At 31.2% G+C, this 23,463-nt stretch overlaps 2 protein-coding genes across 3 annotated transcripts; one reads left to right on the top strand and one right to left on the bottom strand.

Annotated features, from left to right (window-relative positions):
- The first annotated feature begins 457 nt into the window (after positions 1–457).
- Positions 458–9,373, top strand: LOC123680397 (dymeclin). Its single transcript, XM_045618284.1, has 8 exons — positions 458–897; positions 951–1,097; positions 1,156–1,568; positions 3,004–3,201; positions 5,114–5,295; positions 5,476–5,601; positions 5,656–6,273; positions 8,622–9,373. The coding sequence occupies exons 1-8, from the start codon at positions 758–760 to the stop codon at positions 8,760–8,762; spliced, it is 1,965 nt and encodes a 654-aa protein (XP_045474240.1). The 5' UTR covers positions 458–757; the 3' UTR covers positions 8,763–9,373.
- Positions 9,374–11,293: 1,920 nt separating this feature from the next.
- LOC123670694 (KAT8 regulatory NSL complex subunit 2) lies at positions 11,294–23,340 on the bottom strand. Of its 2 annotated transcripts, none has more exons than XM_045604224.1 (8): positions 23,202–23,340; positions 21,199–21,979; positions 20,922–21,142; positions 20,695–20,866; positions 18,364–18,527; positions 18,175–18,311; positions 17,853–18,119; positions 11,294–11,893 (listed from the first exon to the last, which is right to left on the bottom strand). In XM_045604224.1, the coding sequence occupies exons 2-8, from the start codon at positions 21,477–21,479 to the stop codon at positions 11,360–11,362; spliced, it is 1,776 nt and encodes a 591-aa protein (XP_045460180.1). In that variant the 5' UTR covers positions 21,480–21,979; positions 23,202–23,340; the 3' UTR covers positions 11,294–11,359. The 2 variants fall into 2 exon arrangements, with proteins under 2 accessions (XP_045460180.1, XP_045460179.1); XM_045604223.1 differs by having other exon boundaries at positions 21,199–21,491; positions 23,202–23,336.
- Positions 23,341–23,463: the final 123 nt, after the last annotated feature.

Below are 23,463 nucleotides of genomic sequence, written 5' to 3'. Positions count from 1 at the left end.
AGTCAAAAAAAGGTGTTTCCAAATATACCATAATTTATTGGCTTTCGCTTTATTGTTGACATACAAGGAGTTTTATATATTTTATACTAATTTCTTCCTGGGGGTCTTAGCAAGCAAGCTACCTTTTATATTCTCTTCATCTTTAGCACAAAAGTTTTTTATTCAACTTGAGTCCGGGTTAACAAAAAGTTATGAACGATTATATACTTGAAACGACACCTTATATCGTTGTTGCCGTAAAAAATACTACTATGTGCATTCATACTAATTTCACAGGAGACGCCAAAAGCCTTTTAAAACTATCTATATTGTATTACTTCGGAGTTTATATATAAAAATAAAATTATACAAAGGTATAATTCTATTTTATATTTAAAAAGTTTTTGGTGTCTCCTGCAAAATTAGCATAAAGGTATATAGGAGTATTTTTTACGGAAACGACGGTATGTTGAAATTTAGAAAATCCATTTGCATTTTTAAAAATGAAACTAAGTTTTTAGTTTATTCGTTTACAGATGGCGCAACCAATCCTTGAATCGCTGATATGAAAAATATTTTATTTGTAACGTCTACTTCTATGCCAGAGATATCTCTGTTCTATGCTCTCATTCACGATTTTCCGATGACGTGTATATTTTTTAGGTTATGAAAACAACTTGTCTGAAAACTTAATTTCTAAATTAAATTTTTGCAAACTGTATTGTAAATTCTAGATGAAATTTTTCATAATTCATTAGGACTTTATTGAATTTTTGAAATGGGGATTGCTATTAGTAAAGATTTGGATTTTCATCAAAATGATTACCTCCAAAAATTTGTTAGTAAAGAAATTTTGAATTTGAATGACCCATTTTGGAATAGACTTCTAACATTTAATTTATCAATACCTACTAACAGGTATAAAGAATTCTCAAATCATTATCATTTTATTTCATGTAACTGAATTTTAGAAATGACCAGCTTGCTTTCGAATCGAGAATAGAGCCTTGTTGTCAAGAATTGCTGAAATATAATGCAATTTCTGGAAACTTCGGTACGCTTATTGATCTATTTCTTTTAAGATCTTCAGAGTTATTGGCAGCTAGTAATTCTGATGCGTAAGTGTTCTGGAGTTCAGCAAAGTAGACAATTTGAATTAAATCCTATTCATTGCAGTGATCTTTTTAATTGGCAATTATTCAATGCACTTTTCATTTTGAGATGTGTTCTTAAATTCTTCATGGAAATTCTGTCAGAAGAAGAAATTATCAAACAAATAGAAATAAATGGAGATAATACTAGACTGGAATCATTAATAGGAGCCCTAGTTGGAATTTTGGTAGATGTACCTATCAAAGATTCTACATATGCTATACACTTGGAAGCTACTACAACACTTCTTATACTTTTATCAGTTCCTATTCATTCTGGCAAGAGACCAGATGATTGTTTTGTCTATCGATTAATCATGAAAGGGAAACATATTATTCATGCTCCTTTATTAGTTAAAAAATTACTAACAAATTTTATGAAGCAAGAGAGAAATTCATATAGGTTTGGATCTGGACAAGGAAATAGTTTAGTTTTAGGTAAGATAATTTAAATGGACTGTTTAGCAATAGGTTTGCTTCAGCAAAGGTACTGACTAGTTTGGAACCATACAAAAAATTATCAATAAGTCAATTGTATGCTGTTAGTGCAGGATTCTATGCCAGTCAGAATGCGCATACAATTATTGTCTTTCAAGCTCAAATGAAACCAAGCCTGATAGTTCACTCCTTAAGCATCTTTTTATGCCAGTCAGAATCCTGCTTTTTGATGGTCAAATTCATAATCTGACATCGATATTTGAGGTTGATGTTTGAATTTTAGTCTTAATAGTATATTCTAAAACAAGTTGCAGAATGAGCTCCTATTCCAACACGAATGCGAAATTCGAAAACGAGCGACGAAGGAGCGAGTTTTCGAACGCAAGAGTGTTGGAATTGCCTTCTGCAACGAGTATTAGACGATATTTTCTCTATTTCAGTCAAGCTTTGTGAAATATTGTCGAAATTCAATGAAAAATTCTAAATATACATCCTAGTGACTTTTGTATTGTATCTTGGCAGTTGGTGTGACTGTTACTAAAATTGACAGATTACGGAATTCCAATTTGAATCTTACGTTTCGAATTTTCAAATAATTTGAAATTACGAATTAAATTCATGAATTATGTCTGACAAAATCGATTTAACACAATTAGAATAAAGCTAAATTGCGAATAATGTTGCAAATCATTTCACTATATCCAAATTATACATTATATTGACAATTATTGACATTTGTTGAAATTTGATAGGATTGGAAGTTGGAAGGCAGTAGAGACAACCACAAAACGAAAAATATAACTGAAAACGATGCTGTAATGAGTTCATTACAGCATCGTTTTTAGAACTGTAATGAACTCATTACGATACTGAAATAGAGAAAATTATTTTTTGTATTTCATGTTCATAACTGATTTTCAGTTGACTGAAAAAGAATATTTCAATTCATAATAGGTGTAACATTAATTTGTGATCTAGCTGCTTGTTTTTCAGATAATATCCCACATCTGTTACAGGTTTTTCATTTCTAAACTGCCAATTCACTGAAATTAACTTCATGAACAATAAAAACCTTTTTAAATTTGAATGAATTGAAACCAGATTTTTTAAAGAGATGTTGAACTTGCTGACAAAGAAAGAATATGTTCAAGCAAATCAAATTACTTTACGACCACATTTTAAAACTAATCTTCCACATTTAGTAGTCTAAAAGTTGGTTTCAGATTGTCTAAAAAAAAAACAACGCTGAAACAACCCTATTATATATTCTATAAAATAATTTATATAATATCTCAATAAAATAATTTGTTTTTTAAATGACCATGAAAATTTAATAAGATATTTATGTATCCATAACCCAATTTTCATATTAAGACTCTGCAAACATAATACGATATGTTATATATGAATTTTGTATTTTTCAATTTAATTTCAGGTATTGCTTCTGGATTATGGTCCATACTTACCTTCAATAGCAAAACTTCTGTTGAAAGTGATAATTTGGAAAAAGCTGATTTTTATGAAGTTCCTCTTGCGTCACAGAGTTTACTTTTAGTTTTGGTGTTGGTTCATCACTGGACAACTCGAACAAATCCATACCGTAACAGTTTATTTTCTTGCGCTAATTATGAAGGTGAGATAATTTAATTTACTAACATTTATTATTTTTGAGCGCTCGATGGGAATGGTCCCGAATGACTCAATGATGGAGAATCTGTGATCAAATTCAATACTGTCCGAACGGAAAAACTTATACAGGGTGTTTCTAAATTCGACGTGAACTTTGGAGGAGGTGTTAGTATCACTCATTTGCTATCGTTTGAGCCATATTTATTGATATCCGAAAATCAACAGATTCCGAGATATTTGAGTTCTTGTGTTTTTTAAAAGATTTTCCACCTTACTTCGTTTTTCGTCAATTTTTTCTACGTTGGCCAAATTTGATTTGAATTTTCGATTATTTTCATCAGAAAAGGTTATGATATGTATGAAAAAAGCAAAACTATGCTTTATTTCCTGTTGAATAAGAATTTGTATGGTTTGAAAGTTGGCAAATGAAGAGAAGAAAAATCAATTTCTAAGATTAATTTACCTACTACTTTCGAAATACACTATTTATGTATGGAAAAATTATTTAAAAAACCTGCCAAATTCCTTCTTTATTACCTAAAAAAGTATTCGTTAAAATGCAGTCACTAGTTTCGTTTCAGCAGAATTTTTTTTGAATAACCTTCTGAATGTTTGGTATAAAAATAGTGAATATGTGTAATCAAAAGGAATCAAGATCCCAATATCCTATTACTTAGAAAGTATTCTATTATTTTGTACAAGATTATCCTTTTCTGATGAAAATAATCCAGAATTATAATCAAACTTGGTCATCGTAGAATAAAATTGACGAAAAACGAAGTAAGGTGGGAAAGTACTAGTAGTAGTAACTGTTATTTATTGTTAAACAAATGGCCACCGACCTAGGGTCTTTCAGCATTTTAATTTACATTTTTTTTTATACTTAAATATATACTTTATAACATAAAATAATTATTCAATTGGTATTCAAAAGAGTTTGTGTTGGGTGTTTTCTTGTTGACTTATTTATTCCATCGTCATAGTATTGTTCAATTATATTCTGATGTTCAATGAGTTTAGAATGAAACTTCTTGTTGGGTCTCTTGATTTTTTCATTTATTTGTTCAATTCCTGTCTTTTCATATAAAAGTTGATTAGGGGGATTATGTAAAACATTATTTGGATGTCGCATTCTCGTTATTTTTTTCAGAGCTACTGTTTCTGCTACTTGTAGATTTTTCATTGCTCTGGATTTGCAGTTGGCATACATATTCAATCAAGGGCCTGCAAATTGTTTTATATATTTTTGCTGTGGTATGGATGTTGATTCCTTGTGTCTTATATGTTAATTTGGCAATTTTGCCAAATTAACATTAATTAATTTGCCAGAGCCACATATTTATGTGGCTCTGGAAATAGTCTTTTTCTTTATCATCTATTTGTCTATTTGAACTCCTAAATATTTTATAGTTGGTGAAGGTTTTATATTTATTCCAATGATAATTATAGATGGTGAATTTGGGCTGATTAAGTGATCAAAGATGATAAACTGAGACTTATTTGGACTTGGTTTCAACCTCCATTTGTGGAACCATGTTGTGATCGTATTTACTTGTTCTTGTAGGTTTAAGGTGGGAAATTTTTCAAAAATCACAAGAACTCAAATATCACGGAAACTGTTGATTTTCGGATATCAATAAATGTACTCAAACGACAGCAAATGAGTCATACTAACCCGTCCTCAAAGGTTCATTTCGAATTTGGAAATACCCTGCATATGGCCGTTATTTTCAAAACAACGAATTCGATGGAGTTGAAATTTGGCATTTAGATGTAAAATCACAATTTGAAGCCTTATGCGGAACTTTTTATTTATCACATCACCAGAACCAAAAGTGTTGACACCAAGTCAGTGTTTCTCTCGAATTTTTCAATATTCAAAATGGTCAAATAATTTGATTATTTCGAAATTTCAGATAACACACCTATTCTTCCTACGAGCAATGGCACATTATTCAAATTGGATTTCAGTTCCCTTTATCAAACATTATGTAAGCGAGCATCTGGGGAAGCAGAAACGTTATTGCTCTATTTACTGTTACATCGAAATCCCAATTTCAAAAAATTTCTTATGTTCAGGATTGATATAGAACAATTGGTATGTAAAAATAATAATAATAAAGTTCCTGTATTTTCTGCTGTTATATACTACACAACAAAGTATCAAGGGGAAGTCTAACTTACACAACTACACTTAACCTTGGAAACAAAAAAATGATCATTCTAAAAAAACAAAAGAAAATGATAAATATGTAAATCTGATTTCATTGTATTTCAGGTGATCCCCATTCTAAGAACTTTGTACAATGCCCCCACTAGTAATTCCCATCATATTTATATGTCTTTAATAATATTGCTGATTCTAAGTGAAGATGACAATTTCAATAAGACTATTCATGAAACGGTAAGAATTAGCTTTCATTTTGCTTGGACTATTCATTGTTCTTTTTTTTTACAGAAATTGAAAAGTATTTTATGGTATACAGAAAGAGCCTTAAATGAAATATCTTTAGGTGGTCTTCTAATCTTAGTTGTGATCCGAACTATACAGTACAACATGCTTAAAATGAGAGATAAATATCTTCACACAAATTGTTTAGCTGCGTTAGCAAACATGTCTGCAGAATTTCGCAATTTACATCCATATGTCAGCCAGCGTTTGGTTTCGTTATTTGAAACTTTAGCAAAAAAGTACCAAAGATTAGTACAAACTTTAGATAAAATTAAGAAAGGAGAAGAAACCAGTATTGCAGTGAATGATGATACAGATTTGGAACAAGACATTTCTGTTCTTGAAGAAGTCTTAAGGATGCTCTTGGAGATTTTGAATTCTGGACTTTCAAATCAGTTGATTCAAAATCCGAATTTAGTCTACACCTTATTATACAAAAAACAAGTATTTGAAATGTTCAAGAATAATATTGTGTTCCAAGATATCATCCATAATATTGAGATAATAATGCAATATTTTTCACAATTACTCACTGATAAATCTCAACAGTATGAAGTTGATGCAACCCAAGTTCTACTGACCATTCAGCAGGGTGCAAAAAGTTGGCCAAAGGATAAATTAACTGTAAGTATTTGAAAAACAAAACTATTATGTGGTGGGCTGAATTTATTTATTAATTATAAAAAGGCTAATACTAATTTGATTATAACTGGAAACACAAATGAATAATTGACTCCCTTGGCTTGATAATTAGATTAATTTTTAAGGTTAAATATTAAGGAATCAAACCATTTCATTGGAGACCATTCAGGCCCAAAATTGAAAAATTACAGACATTGTGGAGAAATGATGTAGCGCTTTGTATGGGGAACGAGCCAACGAGCGCTAAAAAAAATCATTACATTTCAGTACTTTTCGAGGTTGATATAATGAGTAAAGCGGTCATGCAATTTTTCGATATCATTTTTATAATACCATTTATCTTAAGCTTCAAAATAGGCCTCCGTTTTGGCGATTACCTTTTCATCGGTGCTAAATTTCTTTCCAGTGAGTATTCTCTTGAGAACTGAGAACAGGAAAAAGTTCTGGAGAATATTGAGGTTACGGAAACAATACACTTTATGTATATAGGGTGATTCACAGCAATGGCCAATTAGACGTTTATAGAAAACTAATCATAATTTTTTTCACACTAGGGTTTGAGACAAGTATCTTCCTAAAATGTTTTCAGACCTCTACAGTTTTCGATAATACGGGAAACAGACTACTACTTTCTCATTTCAAAAGGCACACCCAGTATATTATTGCATCATTAGCCATACAACATTGAAGAATTTTATTGTTCAAGTAAGGAAAATGTAGTCAATATTTGAAATATTTTTTTTCTTTTTTGGATGACCTGTTTTCCTTTCTACTTTGGGGAAATCAATAAAATATTGTTATTGATAGCTTACTTCATGAAAATTTCAGCAATGTGCCATATCTTGGGTATAAACTCCAAGTTTCATGAGTTAGTGAGACTCTAATGATAAAAATGGTTGCGAAGAGGTCTCACATTTTGTTCAATATTTCTGCAGAAAATGTTTTTTTCGAAAAACCCTCTTCCATTTTCGATTGTGCCAATATGTAGTATTATATTAGTTTTCGGTTTGGACCAAAAATGTACAGGGTGTTTATGAGAAGATCATAAACTTGGACAACTCAAATTCATCAAAACTTAAGATTTTCAAGTCAGAACCAATATTTTTATGCTTTTAGTCAATTCTACATATAAAAAGAGGTGTTTCTTAACCAAACCCTATAGCTAAAATGAAAACTTTAAGGGTAAGAGTAAGCGTTCTGACTAAGAGTAGTCTAAGACTTCCGGAAAATATAGAAAGGAACTGAAAGTCGATGTCTAAACTTCCGGAAAATATGGAAAGGAACTAAAAGTCGATGTTTCGATAACTAAATTTGACATTTCATGAATTAAACGATTTGTCAAATTTAGTTATCGCAGCCATTTTTTCCATTAGAATCCCATTAACTAATGAACTGTTGAGTGTATACCCAAGGTATGGCATATTGCTGAAATTGTCATCAAGTAAGCTATCTATTGATGCAATAATATACTGGGTGTGCCATTCGAAATAAGAAACTAGTAGTCTGCTTCCGGTATAATAGAAAGTTGTAGAGTTCTGAAAATATTATAGGGATAAAGATCATTGTCTCAAACCCCAAGATGCAAATTTTCAGTACAAAATTATAATTAGTCTAATAGGCCATCGTGGTGAGATCTGTATTCTTTGTGTTACATTTTATTGACTCATCCTATAAAGTTTTGAAGAGAATAAAGAAGTAGAATATGAACTCAAAGCCTAATTCATGCAATTTGGCCATTTTTATTATTTAGTAATACGTTGCATGATGAAAAAACACTTTCTTCTTCAAATTTTCTTTTTTTTTTGAGGTACTGTATGTACTCTCTCTAGTCAACTTTGTTAGGCCAAGAATAACAATCCTTATTATTACACTATGTTTTGAGTGTTCCAATTTGTTGTCTAGTTAGGGAATGTTAGAAACCCTTTGAGCTAAAAAAAAGTGAATGGCTCATTTTCAAGCTCGATTTTTGAGACAATTAATTTGGTGAAAACTGCAAACTTATAAATTCAACTGTTTTCAAGCTATAAGAGAATATTGGAAAATGGCGTGAAATGAAAAGTTCTCATAACTTCTTTACTACTGGTGCTATAAACATGAAACAAAAACATCCTACTGGCACTTTTTTCAGTAGAATTCAATTCCTTTGTCGGAATTCTGATATTTCTATGGCTTTGAAATTATTTTATCAAAAACATATGTAGAAATAGGAAAATATTTTATTAAAGTGAACAAAAATCTGATTGAAGTATCAGTATATTTTTTATATCATTTATTATCTAATATTTGTAGTTATTCTCTCTATTCATAATATAAATTAATATTTTTTCCAGAGATTTCCAGAATTGAAGTTCAAGTATGTAGAAGAGGAATCACCTGAGGAATTTTTCATACCATATGTTTGGGAATTGGTGAATCAACAATCATTTTTGCACATAAATAATGAAAATAATACAATAACTGCAACTTGCTAGCATTAAAATACATAGTATAAAACCAAAAAAATGGAGATCATTTCCTTGTGCATATAAGTATTACCTGAAATGATTTTCGACATTGTAAATAATTAGTTTACATAATTTGTATTTATGTTCATATGTAAAGAACTAATAAATCTTAATATATTTGTAAATAAATTATTTATCATATATCCATTTTTTCCAACGGGACCAACGAAAGTTTTATCAGATTAAACAAAACTTTCAATATAATGAAAGTACACCCAGTAAATTTCATTAAAGTAGTTGAAGATATTTTTTTCGCTCATGTGAAGAGCAAAATTTAACTTTGAAATTGCTATAACAATATTTTATATGCAAAAATAATTAAAATCATTTTTTTCACCTTTCTGTTGCTTTGGTTTCTTATTACTTCTCGGTTTATTTTGAAGCATTGCGAACACTTTTGTGATGAAAAAACTTTTTGGTCTCCAATTTCCAAATTTTTACTGAATAAATGCATTTCATCATGCTATCTGCTTTTTGGATCTTCATAGTTAACTTGAATTCCCGACACCAGTCTGCGACCTTACACAAAATGAGCCTGGCAAACCTCATCAACTCATCCACATCCGCAGATCCAACCACAAAATTTTTATCATCAACATATGTAACTGGTTTACACGGTATTCCAAGTTCCAATATCATGCAATATAAGTTGTTAAGATAGACTATAAAAAGGGGAGGGGACCCAGAATGCTGCCCTGAGGTATCCCAAGCACCGTATTAATCTCATCTGAAGTGTAAGAGACTCCATCAATATTAATTGTGACCTTTTGTTTTCTGCTCTGCAGATAGCTTCTAATCAGTTGGAGTTGATTGTCTCTTATTCCACAGCACTCCAACATGTCCAGCAATATCCTGTGATCCACAGAGTCAAAAGCTTTAGATAGATCGACAAATAGAGCTAATGGAACATTATCCATTCTCTAAATTGTGCTTAAGAGTGCAGAATAAACCGTTTGGGACACTATTTGCTGGTCTCAAGAAGATGCTAGATGTATGGGTACCATACGAGTTAACGCAAAAAACCGCATGGACCGAATTTCCACTGTGAATCACTGCTGAATAGTGTTTAGTGGGATTGGCAGGGGATTATCTACGAAGAGCTGCTCCCCTAAGACACAACTGTTAATTCGGAACTGTAGTTAGAAAAAAAAAACAGCAAATATTTGACCTGAATTGGATCATTCTAACTATCGTAATTGAAGCTTTGTTCTTTATGCAAATATGATGGATTTCTTTTTACTATGCCTGAGTTTTCATATCAAATAAATCTACACATATTTATGAAATATGTTGAATTTTTTGAACTTGTTTTTGTCCTAAAAAATTTTGTGAGCTCAATATGATATGATTTACTGAAACCCATCTTTCTATAAAAAAAAACACTTGACCCAGTAGGTACCAATAAAAAATTCCGCTATTTTGCTAACCTACATGAGCCGTGAATTTTTATAACCCCCCACTCCCCTCAAACATCGCCTGGATCAACCCCTGGCAGAAGATAGCCGAGAGCACTTTCCTGATTCTCAACCTAGACGCTTGTCCCAACTCACTACCTGAGAAGTGGTTGAGTGAGAAGACTGTCCAAACAACAAAAAGATAGAACCAATGTTAAAAACTGTCAACTATTTTCACTCACTTACATATTGCCACAAATGGATGATCACAAAGGTCCAGGCATCGTAAGAGTTTTTGGAACTCTGACGTTGTGTTGTCCTGAAATTATCCTTATATAGTTCAAGTAAGCTACCCCGCATTTGACCATTTCAGATTCTATTGTTGACAAATCACTACTCAGCAACGGTTGCTAGGTAGTGAAGCAAGGTCCAACCCAGAATATTGACGGACGATATTGAGTGGGCAGCAGTATAGATATAATTTTGTGTATACTACTGCAGACTATACATTGATTTGGCTAATAAGAACAGTATTTTTCATGAGCTTTTCAAATAGTTCATCAAGTTTTGATGTAATTTTTACTCATTGGTCTTTTATTTCCTTCTATCTAAAACAATATTTCAAATCCAAAAATTATCCATATTAAATAAAATGAAAAAAAAAAAAACACGAATTCACTTTTTTGGAACCAAATCTATGACTACAAGACTACTCATTGAAAATAATAAACCAAAATTGAATATTATCAGGGATATAAATCCAAGAAGCTTGAAATCCTCTAGTTTTGATACTTCACTAGTTGGAATCTTGAAAATTTCAATAGAGTTAACATTTGATCATTTCTATTTCCCATGTAATCCCACAAAAATATTTGGAAATAAGGGGTTACAAGGGTTTTGACGCCTTTACACTCCAATAACTTTGATCTAGAGGTTTAATATATTTTTGATCAATAAACACAATTATATAAAGAATAGACATCATACATAAATTTTAGTGAATAATCGGTTTATTTATCCGTAATGAACTGAGCCATTCACACAAGCTTTGAGTTTCTGAGAAGTCTCACAGGAGACGAGGGGAGTCTAAAGAAAAAACTTTGATTTGACAAAAAATAACAAATATTTCATTAAAAATGTAACTACAAACATAACTGAAAACTCATAACGCTATTGTTCTCTTACAACATGTTTAATTTCTGCCATGGCTTCACTCGCAGTATCTGTAGATTCATCCATTTGACCATCATCGATATACATTGGACTTTCAATACTATCAGAAATCCTGTCAGAGTCTAATTTGTGGCTATTGTCATAAAAAACATCATTTAAATCATTCTGAGATTGTTGGGTATCCCTGTTCATTTCTATTTGAGGTTGTTCTTCTACTTTAACATTTTCTATTTTATCAATTTCATCAAGATTTTGCTTTGAATCTAATGTATTGTATACTTCAGTAATGGTATCCTTCTCTATATCTTTAGTGTCTTCATCATTGTAATCCATTTCTTCCTCATTGGTGTCATTAGCTGAATCTTCAAATAATATCGAAGGTACTGAATCCATTTTAGGTACCTCTGTTGTAAATTCAGGAAATTCTGATTTCATATTGCTCATAGTAGATAGATCTATTTGACTTTGTTCCAGAAGACTTGGCAAGGTATTGTTTTCAATAGGTTCTTCAAAATCAGATTCTGAATCTTTCTAAAAAAAAAAACTTTTATTGATTATATTTATTTCAGTCAGTACATACACATTCCATCTTAGACAAAAGAAACAAACCACCAACAAACAGTCCATCAAGGATGTATGAAACTTTTTCATGAATAATAGACGTTACAAATAGTTCCTTCATTATGCAAAGTAGCTTATGATCAATAGCATATTCGACTGGCTGCACCAGTGCAAAATGACTAATTATGTCATTTAGCTCTACAAAAATTCGAATTAAATCGAACTGGTGCAGCCAGTCGAACACGCCATAATAATAATAATAATAATAATTTTATTTAATCCTTTAAGACACTACATGGTGTATAGGACAGGTCACAATAAGAAAACTAAACAACTAAGGAGTCACATAAATACTCATTTACAGAATAGAAACCTTTTTTCAAGAGGAGGTTCTTGATTTCTTTTTTGAACAATTTTAAATTCAAAGACTTCACAGATGGTGGCAAATGATTGTATAACTTAATACTTCGGTACAATGGAGAGCATTCAAATTTATGGGTCCTATGTTTAGGTAATAGAAAAATTTGCGTATTTCTGGTTACATAATTATGATGACTTGATAATTTCATCCATTTGTCTTCATTTTCCTTTGCGTATAGTAAGCATTTGAAAATGTATATCGAGGGTAGGGTTAAGATTTCATTCCCAATAAAGACTGGCTTACAAGACGCTAACATATTGAGGTTGAATATTGTACATAATACTCGTTTCTGAGCTACAAAAACTCTGGAGAAGTCAGGGCTACTTCCCCAGAGCAAAATGTTATAAGACAGATGGCTATATACCAGGCTGTAGTATACACTCATTACAGAGGACCTAGGTAAAACATTCCTAATTCTAGCGATTGCAAACACTGAACTGTTTAATTTTTTACATAACACGTCAATATGAGTAGTCCATCTTAAATTTCTGTCCACATGGATTCCAAGAAATTTAGTTGTTTCTGATGTTGTGATAGTGTTATCTCCACATTTCAAACTAAAGGTACTAACTTCATTATTTTTTATAGAGAAGTAAACGCATACAGTTTTATCAACGTTCACCATCAAATTGTTTGAGCGGCACCAGTTTACAAATTCCCACATAATAAATTCACAGGTACTCCGAAGTTCCTCAGGATTCCCGCCAGAAACCGCCACAGATGCATCATCAGCAAATAGCGTTATTAAGAAAGAAGCTAATTTTATAGGCAAATCATTTATAAATAATATAAATAAAAGGGGTCCTAGCACGGATCCCTGAGGAACTCCAAGACCAATATCGTGATTTTCAGAATAAGTAGATCCTACTTTAACAGACATAGTTCTTTCATTTAGGTAACTATGCAACCAGTCCAGGAATACGCCCCTAAAGCCCAAATTATAGCACTTTTCGAGTATGAACTCGAAAGAAAGTGTATCAAAAGCCGAAGATAAGTCAAAAAATAGACCTGCCACGGACAGGTTCCTATCCAAACACTCGTAAACGGATTCGAAGAAATTTACAGCAGCTGATTGGGTTGAATGACCGCTCCTGAAACCGTGCTGAGCAGGATGGATTATGTTAAATCTATTCAGAAAACACATCACTTCTTCTTTTTGCATTGCAACTGGCAACGCATTGAAAAATTTAATACACCTATATTCCACTTGGTCTTGAATGCTAGTTAAACTTATCTTGGGGTATGTATAATTGCAGTTTCTTATGCTGTATTTTGTCTTATTTTTATTGATGTGCTCTCTGAACAGTTCCTTATTTTGTGTAGAAATATGAGGCATTCCTGTATACAGCATATACTGTTAAAATTTTATTTTTTCTGAAGATCCCACGACATGATGTAATTTTTTCCAAATTGAAAACTATTCTTATTGCCTTCTTTTGAAGTATGAAAAGAGAAGACATATTTCCTGATCCAAAGAATATTATTCCAAATCTTAATCTAGATTCTATTGTAGCATGATATTTTCAATGTGTTAGCTTTCAAATATCTGGCAACGACCTTCAATCCATAAACTGCCGATGAAATCTTCTTTGCCACATACTCAATTTGATATTTCCAATTCAAATCACAGTCAATGTAAACTCCAAGAAACTTTACACATTTATCAACATTATATGTTTGGTCATTCAATTTTTTGCTACTAGGGTTCTCTATGCCTGATCTGATGAGGTGAAATATTAAAACATTGGTCTTTTCCTTATTTAGTATCAGATTATTATTGCTGAACCAGGAATTGGCAAGTGCCAGTACTTCTGAAGTTGTTTCCTTTAATTCTGGCCATTGGTTTTCAATAATCAAAATGCTGGTATTATCAGCATAATTGACCATTGTCCCCTTGTAGTTAACTCCTTCTATTTCTTCTCCAAACTCACTGATATATATGATGAAGAAAGTTGCGCCTGATACACTTTCTTGTCCAATTCCTAATTTGATGATCATCTGTGTTGATCTAAATGTTTTTCCATTCTCTTGTACCTCAACCATTTGTGTCCTATTCTCAAAATATGATTTTACCCATTCTAGAGCTTCTCCTCTAAGCCCGCTTCGTTCCAGTTTTTCAAGAAGTTTGTCAGCATGAATGCAGTCAAAAGCTATGGATAAGTCTAGAAATGAACCCATAGACAACTCATCACCCTCAAAAGCATCTAATATTTTTTTGATGAACTGATATACTGCTGTTTGTATTGATCATCCCTTTAGATAACCATGCTGATTTTTGGATATTACATTGTTATCCAGCATAAAGTTCACTAGCTGTCTACAGAAAGCCATCTCAAATATTTTGGAAAAAGATGGCAGTATGCTTATAGGAAGGTAATTTTCATAATTAATTGGGTCTCCTTTTTTTGTAAATGGGTTTTATTATTGCTGTTTTTAATTTATCAGGGAAAATTCCAAGTTTCAATGATTTATTGACTATGTATTCTAATGGAACTTCAATTTCATCTATGGTTTGTTTTATTAGCTCATTTGAGATAGCATCTACACCTACACCCTGTGTTTGCTTATTTTTCATGCATTTCACAATATCCCTTAGTTGCTCCCTAGTTATTTGTTTAAGATACATAGATTTATCCAGTTTTCTTTGACTGGAATAAGCGTTGTTCATTTTTATGTTGGCAGTTAAATTTGAAGCCATTTCGATGAAGTATTCATTCAATTCATTAGCAGTTTGCATAGGATCTTTCTTTATGAGTAATTCTCTATCGGGCTCATTTGCTTTTATGGAATTCACGACTGACCATAATGCTTCATTTTTATTGTCGGATACTGCTATTTTTTGCTCATATATTTGATTTTTTTGTTCAACTAATTCCCTATCATATTGTGACTTTATTTCTTTGTATACATTTTTCAATGATGGATTATACTGAGTAAGAACCAACAGCAGATCTAAGTTTTAGTATGGCTGGATTTTGCTTAAACTTGTCATTAGTTTTATTAATTTTTATTTTCCTCAGGGGAAAAGCTGATATCAAATGTCTAAGATATATTTCATGAAAATTATCGAACCTTTTACCTACATTATCTTCCTTATTGTATATCAGAGTCCAATCTTCTTGTTTTAACAATAAAAATAATAATAATGTAGTTTATTGTATCATAAACATTAATCGCAGAGGATTTAGAGTCTGTACGCAATGTTTTAAGAATGCTTTGAATTTCTCGATATTTCCTCTGGAGTATACTCTTTTCCAAGCATATTGATTTTTGTTTTCTCTTGTTTGAAAAGTTAGTTGTTGAGCCAGATGATCAGATAAATGTGTATCCCAATCAGTTGTTTCATATGGGATATCTAGGTTTGTGTATATTCCATCTATACATGAGGCACTCGTTTCAGTTAATCTTGTAGTGTTAAAAATTGATTGTTTTATGTTGTAACACTTTAGTAAGTTTTGGAGCTGCTGTTTTTTTGTTGAATTTTCCAACATGTTGATGTTGAAATCTCCTGTAATAATAATGGTGCGATTATCAAGTTTGTACAGGATTTTATCTAATTCATTTATCATAATCTCTGTGGTTCTATTATTGTACACAACCATGCAAATGTGTTTTCTTCCATTCAACTTAAACTCAATACCTGCTATTTCAAAAATTCTTTTTTTCGGCAACCGTCCGGGAAGTGCTCACTTCCCAGACGCTTTTTCTCTGAGAAAGTAGCATTTCCCGGCCTAGTCCGGAAAGTACGTACTTCCCGGACTAGTCCGGAAAAGAATCATAGAATCCATAGCAACCGAGATAACGGCTGACAGTTCATATGAAATTAGTTGTCAAAAATTTGCAAGTTTTTTTTATCGCAATCGCAATAAAATATGGAAAGCAGCAGCGATAGTGTTATTTTACATGGTTGCCGAAATAATATTGTACGCAACACGCCCGAAAATGGTTTTTTTGGACTCACAGACTTCCAGGACTCGCTTACGCTCGTCCTGGAATTTTGTCTATTCGTCCAAAAAAAACCTATTTTCCGGACTTGTTACGTAATAGTAATTTACGAATTTTGTTTCTAGAATCTTCACATTAATGTCTTTGATGTCCACTGATGCTTTGCTTGCTATATACGTTTGAATATCAGATTCTTCTACTGTTTCTTTTACTCTAGATATAAAAAGCCATAGTTTTTTATTTTCGTTTTCTGGTTTGATAGATTGAAATTTGTTGTCTATATTATTTTTCTCCAATTGGGCTGTTCCTACATTAGCTTTTTTATGTTTTGATCGTCTTCTATTTTTCAAACAATCTGTATTCTTCATCTTCTTCAACTTCAAAAAATGGTTTCCGTTGGTTTGTTTGTATTCGAAAAAATTTTGATTTCGTGAATTTCCTTATCTAGGTTATGTTGTGATGTCAAAGTTGATGATGAGAAATTAGATTTCAGATTTGTCATGTCATTTTTCTGGACTGTCACAGTCTGTCTTTCATTCGTGGGTAGTTCACTTGCCCGTAGCTTGTTGGTATACAGAGTAGAGGCTTTCTCTAGTTAGTTGTTTGCTATCTTTGTTGTTTATATTCGGTTTATTCTGAATCGCCTGCGAATAACTTTTTATATTTTGATTTTTTTCCGACTCCATTAACCTAATTCTTTCCAATAATAGTTGGTTGTTCATTTTAAGTATCTGATTTTTCTCCTCCGCTGCTTTAAGTAACTCTTTTAGGTACAGTCGCCGCCAAATAAGTTGGCAAGAACTTGGTTGCGCACAAAACTGAAGGAGTACCTAATGAACCGAAGCGTTCCATTCAGTAGCGTACATATAAAGCATAAAATTTAATGTCATACTATCGCACTACCTGTATATCTTATTTTCTCAAATAAAGGTACCTGTTATAAATGTAAACTTTTTCTATCTTTTCTTATAATAAATGGTTCTACTCTCAATGTCAAATATTATCCTCTGATATTTTTTTTCGTTATCTCGAATAATTCATTGCCGATTCAATTTATTTATCACGTCACTGAGTTGAGCAGTCTCGAAATCGGCAACATCCCAGAACCAATGCCGTAATAGTGTGAAGGAGATAACATTATCTCTCTCTGCGCCTTAGATTTGCCATCTTATTTGGCGGCGACTGTATGCATTCTCGACGCTTAGTATTCCATTTTGATATTTCTCTTCATTTTTGTGTTCACTCTGCACTACATGTTTGCAAATGGCTTGCTTCTGATTTGCTGACTGTGTCAGACAACTATTATGGAATATTTCTTCACATTTAGCGCACTTGGCACCTTCCAAAACTTTTCTTTTGCAATAAGCACACTTGTTCCCATAAATTTTCTCAGATTTGCCGGAGCAACTTTCCTTATCCTCTTCACTTTCCGCCATCTTGACTCTCATAATATGATGATATACAAAATTAAATTCATTTGTCAGCATGGTAATTAAATTATTTTATAATCTTCTGTTCATAGTCAATGTTCTGTGAAATAAAAGTCAATCATAATTTTCTTACCCTAGTTTGACTATAAGATTTTATAGTAGGAATATCAACATGCAATCGGCATGTTGCATCATCGAAAATAGCTTCCACAGGTGTTTTACATTCAACATCAGCTCTAACTCGCCCGCAGGACCTAAACAAAATTTGATTAGGATCTTCCAAAATGTGTTTGCGACAATGTCTTGCAAGGGGCAAACTTTTTTCACCACATTTCACTCCCCCTTCAGTATAAAGACATTTTATATAGTTTTGAGTTCGTGGTAGCGATCCTTCAGAGACCTAAAAATTGATATAAATAATTAATATAAGATTTGTCAAAAAAGGCAAAAATTACCTTTGAACGCAATTCTTTAAGCCTTTTGCTGAGAATAGCTTCTATTCCATGTACCTTATGGTAACTATTATAAGCCTTCAGTTTTTTGAACAAACGTTGTTCTTTGGGATTATCCCGAATTTGATTGGAAATATTACCTGAAAACTCAATAAGTAAATTTCATCAGCAAAAATAATCATTGAAACTTACAACATGTCTCCTTTTCCCTTTTTAATGCATGCAGATATTTCCTTCTTTTTTCTTTCAACATGTACTGCAGATGCCTGTATTCCTCAATGTAAAGGGATTGTAATCTTATCAATTTGTCTCGAGTTATAGCTGTTATCTCTTCTGCGGTATAAACATTAGCATGCCTGAAAGGAAATAAAAAATGTACAATGTTTTCAGAATATTGTTACAACTTTTTGCTGAAATTCACTGCATAAACTCAAATTTTTCATCAATTTCATAGCTGTTCATTCAAAATAAACTGAACATTTTATTCCCTCATTATTTTTGTCTGTAGACCTTTCAAAATTTGATTTTGCAATGAAGAAAATTACTGGATATTTGAGTTGCTATAAAAAAATATTGTATTTAACAGATTGATACATAATGAAAGTTTTATTTATTTCATTATTGGAATATTTTTTAGAATTTCATATACATATCAGCATTATCAATATACTGAGCAAATATACAGTGTTGGGACACCAGTTTTATTGTTGTAATAGTTGATTTTAATTTCTGTATTTTAACCAGAAAATGATAACGAAGAGTTCAACTCAATGGTTTTCCTATCAACACCCAAAATTTCAATTCTGTAGGTTTTGTGGTGACGGAAATATTGGATGATATTTTTTAATATTCTTCTTGAATTGGTTCTGGTTATGCGATCCACATAAAATTTTGCATGAAGCATAGAATTGTCATTTTTCATTAAAATGCAAATTTTCATGAAATGTGCAGTTTGGAAATCAACACAAAACAAAATTTTGAATGGCCATATTTCCGAAACTCATAGTTGAATTTTACCCGAACTTGACAATTTGAGGTCCAAACCTAATTTCAAGTTCCTAGGTATCTCCGTTCGAGAGATATTGTGTATACGGACGATCAGTTGGACAGAATCGAATTTGAGGATGGAGTCGTCATCAGTGAGGCAATTTCTACTATTTGAGACCATTTACAGATCAAAATTTAAAAATTTCAGACATTACAATAATATCATAGAACGATCTAGCAGAGGAGACTAAACCAAAATATTTTTAATACAAAGATTAAATTATTGAACTCTGTGATGGCTTTAAATTTTTATATATCTTTTGATATACAGCTACGTTGGTCCAGAAATAAAATCTTTTCAACAATGAAAAGAAAATTGGTATATCAACTGAAAAAAATAATTTGTTCTAAAAAACCTCTCATATTTTTTCATTAATTTGTGTCAATAGCATATTTGAAAATTCATATTGTTAAGTTAAAGTTTATTTGTAAAGTATGTTTTAGAACAGTTAACAATTGGGAATTTTTCTCCAAATGACTTTTTGCATTCTAAATATTCTAATAATTTGCTCATAATTTTAACAATAATTTCAAAATCCTCCATTCTGAAAAAAAAATTTTCCTTACAGATCACTTTATCACTTCGTCACAATGTAATCAATTTTCAAATTTGATTCTGTCCATCTTCTTATTATATATTCTAACTTTCTATATGATAACTTTCGAACAGAACCTAGACATTTGAAATTTGCAAGGTGGGTGCAGATCTTGAAAAATTGTAAGAAGCTTTAAATTTAGTGCCATAAAACTATTCGAGTATAGAAACGTAATATTTCATATGAAATGAACAAATAATCGTTTCAAATACGATATACTTACATTTGATATATGTATAATAAATGGAATAATATAAAAATTAATTTCATAGCTTTTTACAGTTCCATGTTTTTCATAAAATTTAATATTTTTCCCCTTGAGATAATTTTCTTCAGCAAAATATAATAATAATAATCTTTATTGCTGTTACAAAAACTGGCACCAAGGCCAATTATAACTAGATTTATTATTGACTTTAATTAATTACTTTATTCGCATACAATCAATTACCAACATATCACATATAAGAAAAAAAACTAAATCACATGAGGTAATTTTAGATTATGGCTCATTTGATTCATCGAGACCCAAACACCGAAAGATATCATTGGGATTTTGATTATATATGTATTCATCGAGGTGGCATTCAGTAGATGTATCGCTCTTAGGTTATGAGGTAATGCTACTAAAAAGAAATTGTATGGATATATTAGAGAGGGAGTATCTATCAATATAACAAATTGTTTTCATTCTATTGAAGTTGTAATATTTTAAGTTTTTTTTAAGATTCAATTGAGAATATTTCTTTCTTAACTGCTGAACTTTTCAGTCTAGTAAAACATGCACATTGTGCTACCACCACCATCCTATCAAATTATTATACAATCTTATAGGAAAAGTTATAAAATTATTATTATGAAACAAATTTAATTTTCTTACTTCAAATAATCTTCTTGTTCTGAATCATCTGATTCATTATCTGAACTGTCAGCTTGTGCATCATGCCAAATAGTATTTAAGGTAGAAGGCTCTATATCACTTTCTGATTCACTACAGAAACCCAATACTTCATTGCATTGATGATTAAAAAGGCCAGCAGCATCTATTTCACCTGTAATTCAATAAAATAATTTCAGTATTTATTGATGCTGTCGAGTAGTACTCACTGAAAGGATCCAAGCTTTTAGTTACTTTTAATTCAACATTTTCTTCTGTAGATGAGCTAATTCCCCCTTCATCAGACTGTTGTGAATGTGTGCGAACACGAGGCTTTTTTATATAATGGGATAAAGAGCTCAAAATAACCTCAGCAGTATGGGGTCGCTGGTATTTGCAATTTTGTCTGTTCTTTGCAAGAGTAGATTTCAGAGCATGATCATTGCAGTAGCTGAAATATCAAATGATTAGAACAAAAAATAGTAGATGAAGTATGATCATTCATACCCAATTTCCTTCTTATCATTTCGAAGTGCTGGCATATGACACTTCTTACCATTGGTAGGAAACGCATAACTGCACTGTTTAAAAGGTGCATTTTTATCATTCAAAATATGCCTTGCACAATATTTATAACCATTCAAACTTAATTGAGAGCATTCATATGGTTTATAACTACATTGTTTTTTATTATAAAGTTCTAATTGAACAGATTTTTTCAAAGCTGCAGTAGAAGCATCTGCATTTTTTTCATTGGCATTACTAACTTGACAATCCATTTTATCCATTTATAGCTTAAACTATCGCGAAAACAGGACGTATTAGATGCATGTACTCCGATTCTTGTTTTTAAAAACAATGAAATTCACAAAATACAAAAGCAAAAGCATTTCAGAAGTCATCACTCTGTCACCATAGAATATTGAAAAATTAAGTAGTAAATATAGTATGTTCTGTGAATATAAAATCAAAGACAAATTAGTAATCTGTGATAAAATGATGAAAAAATTCATTGATTTCGATTGGATACCAATTTCAATTCCTAGCACTTTTTTTCTTTAGTTTCGTTATCATATGAGTTAAACGGAGTGGATTAGTATGAAAGTACTTCGCGACCGGTGATATTTTTTTTTTATAATTCTGAGATAATTCCAAATAAAAAATAATTTAGATGAATAAGTTTGAATTATTTATAATTTTGAGATAGCAGTAGAAATTATTGAGTCTGAAATCGAAGTCCCATTATAGAAATAGATGACTTTGGTACGATTTATACAGGTTGCGCCATCTGTAACGAAACAAACTTGTAAATGGGTAAAATAAGCTGATCTTCACATAAGTATAAAAATTAAATTGAAAAAAAAAAGTTTTTGAAAAAAACATTTTGTTACTTTGAACTAGTATTTTAGATAATTCAATTCTCATCCAGTAAAAATATATCGGGAGGCGAGTTAATATAATTTCCTCAATATTTCCATCAACCCTTTAAATTTTAGCAGTCTTGAATGTTGGCTTCATAAATATTAGTCGACATGTGTAGAAAAACTGCAGTCGGGTTGTTGAGATATTCGGTTTATATCTCCAATAATGAATCGACTTTAATATCAAAATTTAACTATTGTAGTGAGTCTAGTTCAAGAGGGAAAATCAGACATATTTCAGCCCTTCTATTATATTGTACCAGATTGTAAAATACAATTCAATGTTCGAATTAGGACTTGGCAATTAGACAAATGATAAATATACAATATAATTATTAGTCTTTTATGTTCCTTGTTTTTTTTGAATGAGCTCTTCAAACTGAAAAGTATATCTAGTAAACACTAGGGTTACTTTCCCCGAGTATAATGATTTTTTCTTTGAAACAATTTTTGAGGTAAGGCAAATAATCCAAAAAAAGAATTATAGTTTTGAAGCATTTTAACAAGCTGTAACTAATGTTATATCTTCAATTCATGTATATAAGAAATTTGTGTTTCGTTAAATAAAATTGTTGTGATATATGATATAATAACGAACATAATAATACGATTACGAAAAAATTTCACAAATTTGTTTTTATTAGTTATAATTTTAGCATGTTGAAATTCAAAAAAGAAAAAAGAAAATGTTCTATGATTTATCGATGGTTCGATCCTGTCACGTGTAAATAAATGTCATTCAAGATTGTCAAGAATCTAAGATCAAATACATTGTTGGTGTATTTTCAATTTATGTTAAAATAAGGTTATAAATAAACATGAGTGAGTGTTAAAGTGCCTGAAATATTGAACAAACATTTTCGGGTGCGTTTTTAAAATATTCAATAATTTTTGAAATCGTTGCAACATTGTTTTGCTTGTTGTGGTTTGTCGGCCATCGAACTGTGAACATCAATCTCGACGACTTTCTTGTATGTATTTAATTTTACCTAAGAAAACTATCGTACATTTGCGAAATGCTACTCTGAAACAATCTATGAAGCTGTGAGAATATACGAAAATAAAAGTCAAGAAGAAAAACAAACTTACTGTGATGAAACTAGCTTGTAGGTGCTGTTATATTGTGACTCTTGGAATTCCCAATTTCTAGTGACTCATAAAAACATCAAAAAGTTATTGTTTTGTTCCACACTTGCAATAGTGAATTTTTGAAGTGTAGATATATATTCATCACCTATGGGATATTTGATAAATTTTGAGTATTTAATTCAACTATCATAATCAAATGTACCGGAATATATTAAAGTTGAGTGGCGCCACCTGTAAAGCTTTTCTCGGGTCCTGTTCCCGT

Source organism: Harmonia axyridis, chromosome 1 (genome assembly GCF_914767665.1).
Source record: "Harmonia axyridis chromosome 1, icHarAxyr1.1, whole genome shotgun sequence".
Taxonomy (NCBI): domain Eukaryota; kingdom Metazoa; phylum Arthropoda; class Insecta; order Coleoptera; family Coccinellidae; genus Harmonia; species Harmonia axyridis.
Note: the sequence above shows the minus strand (reverse complement) of the source record. Positions and strands in the feature narration are given on the sequence as shown.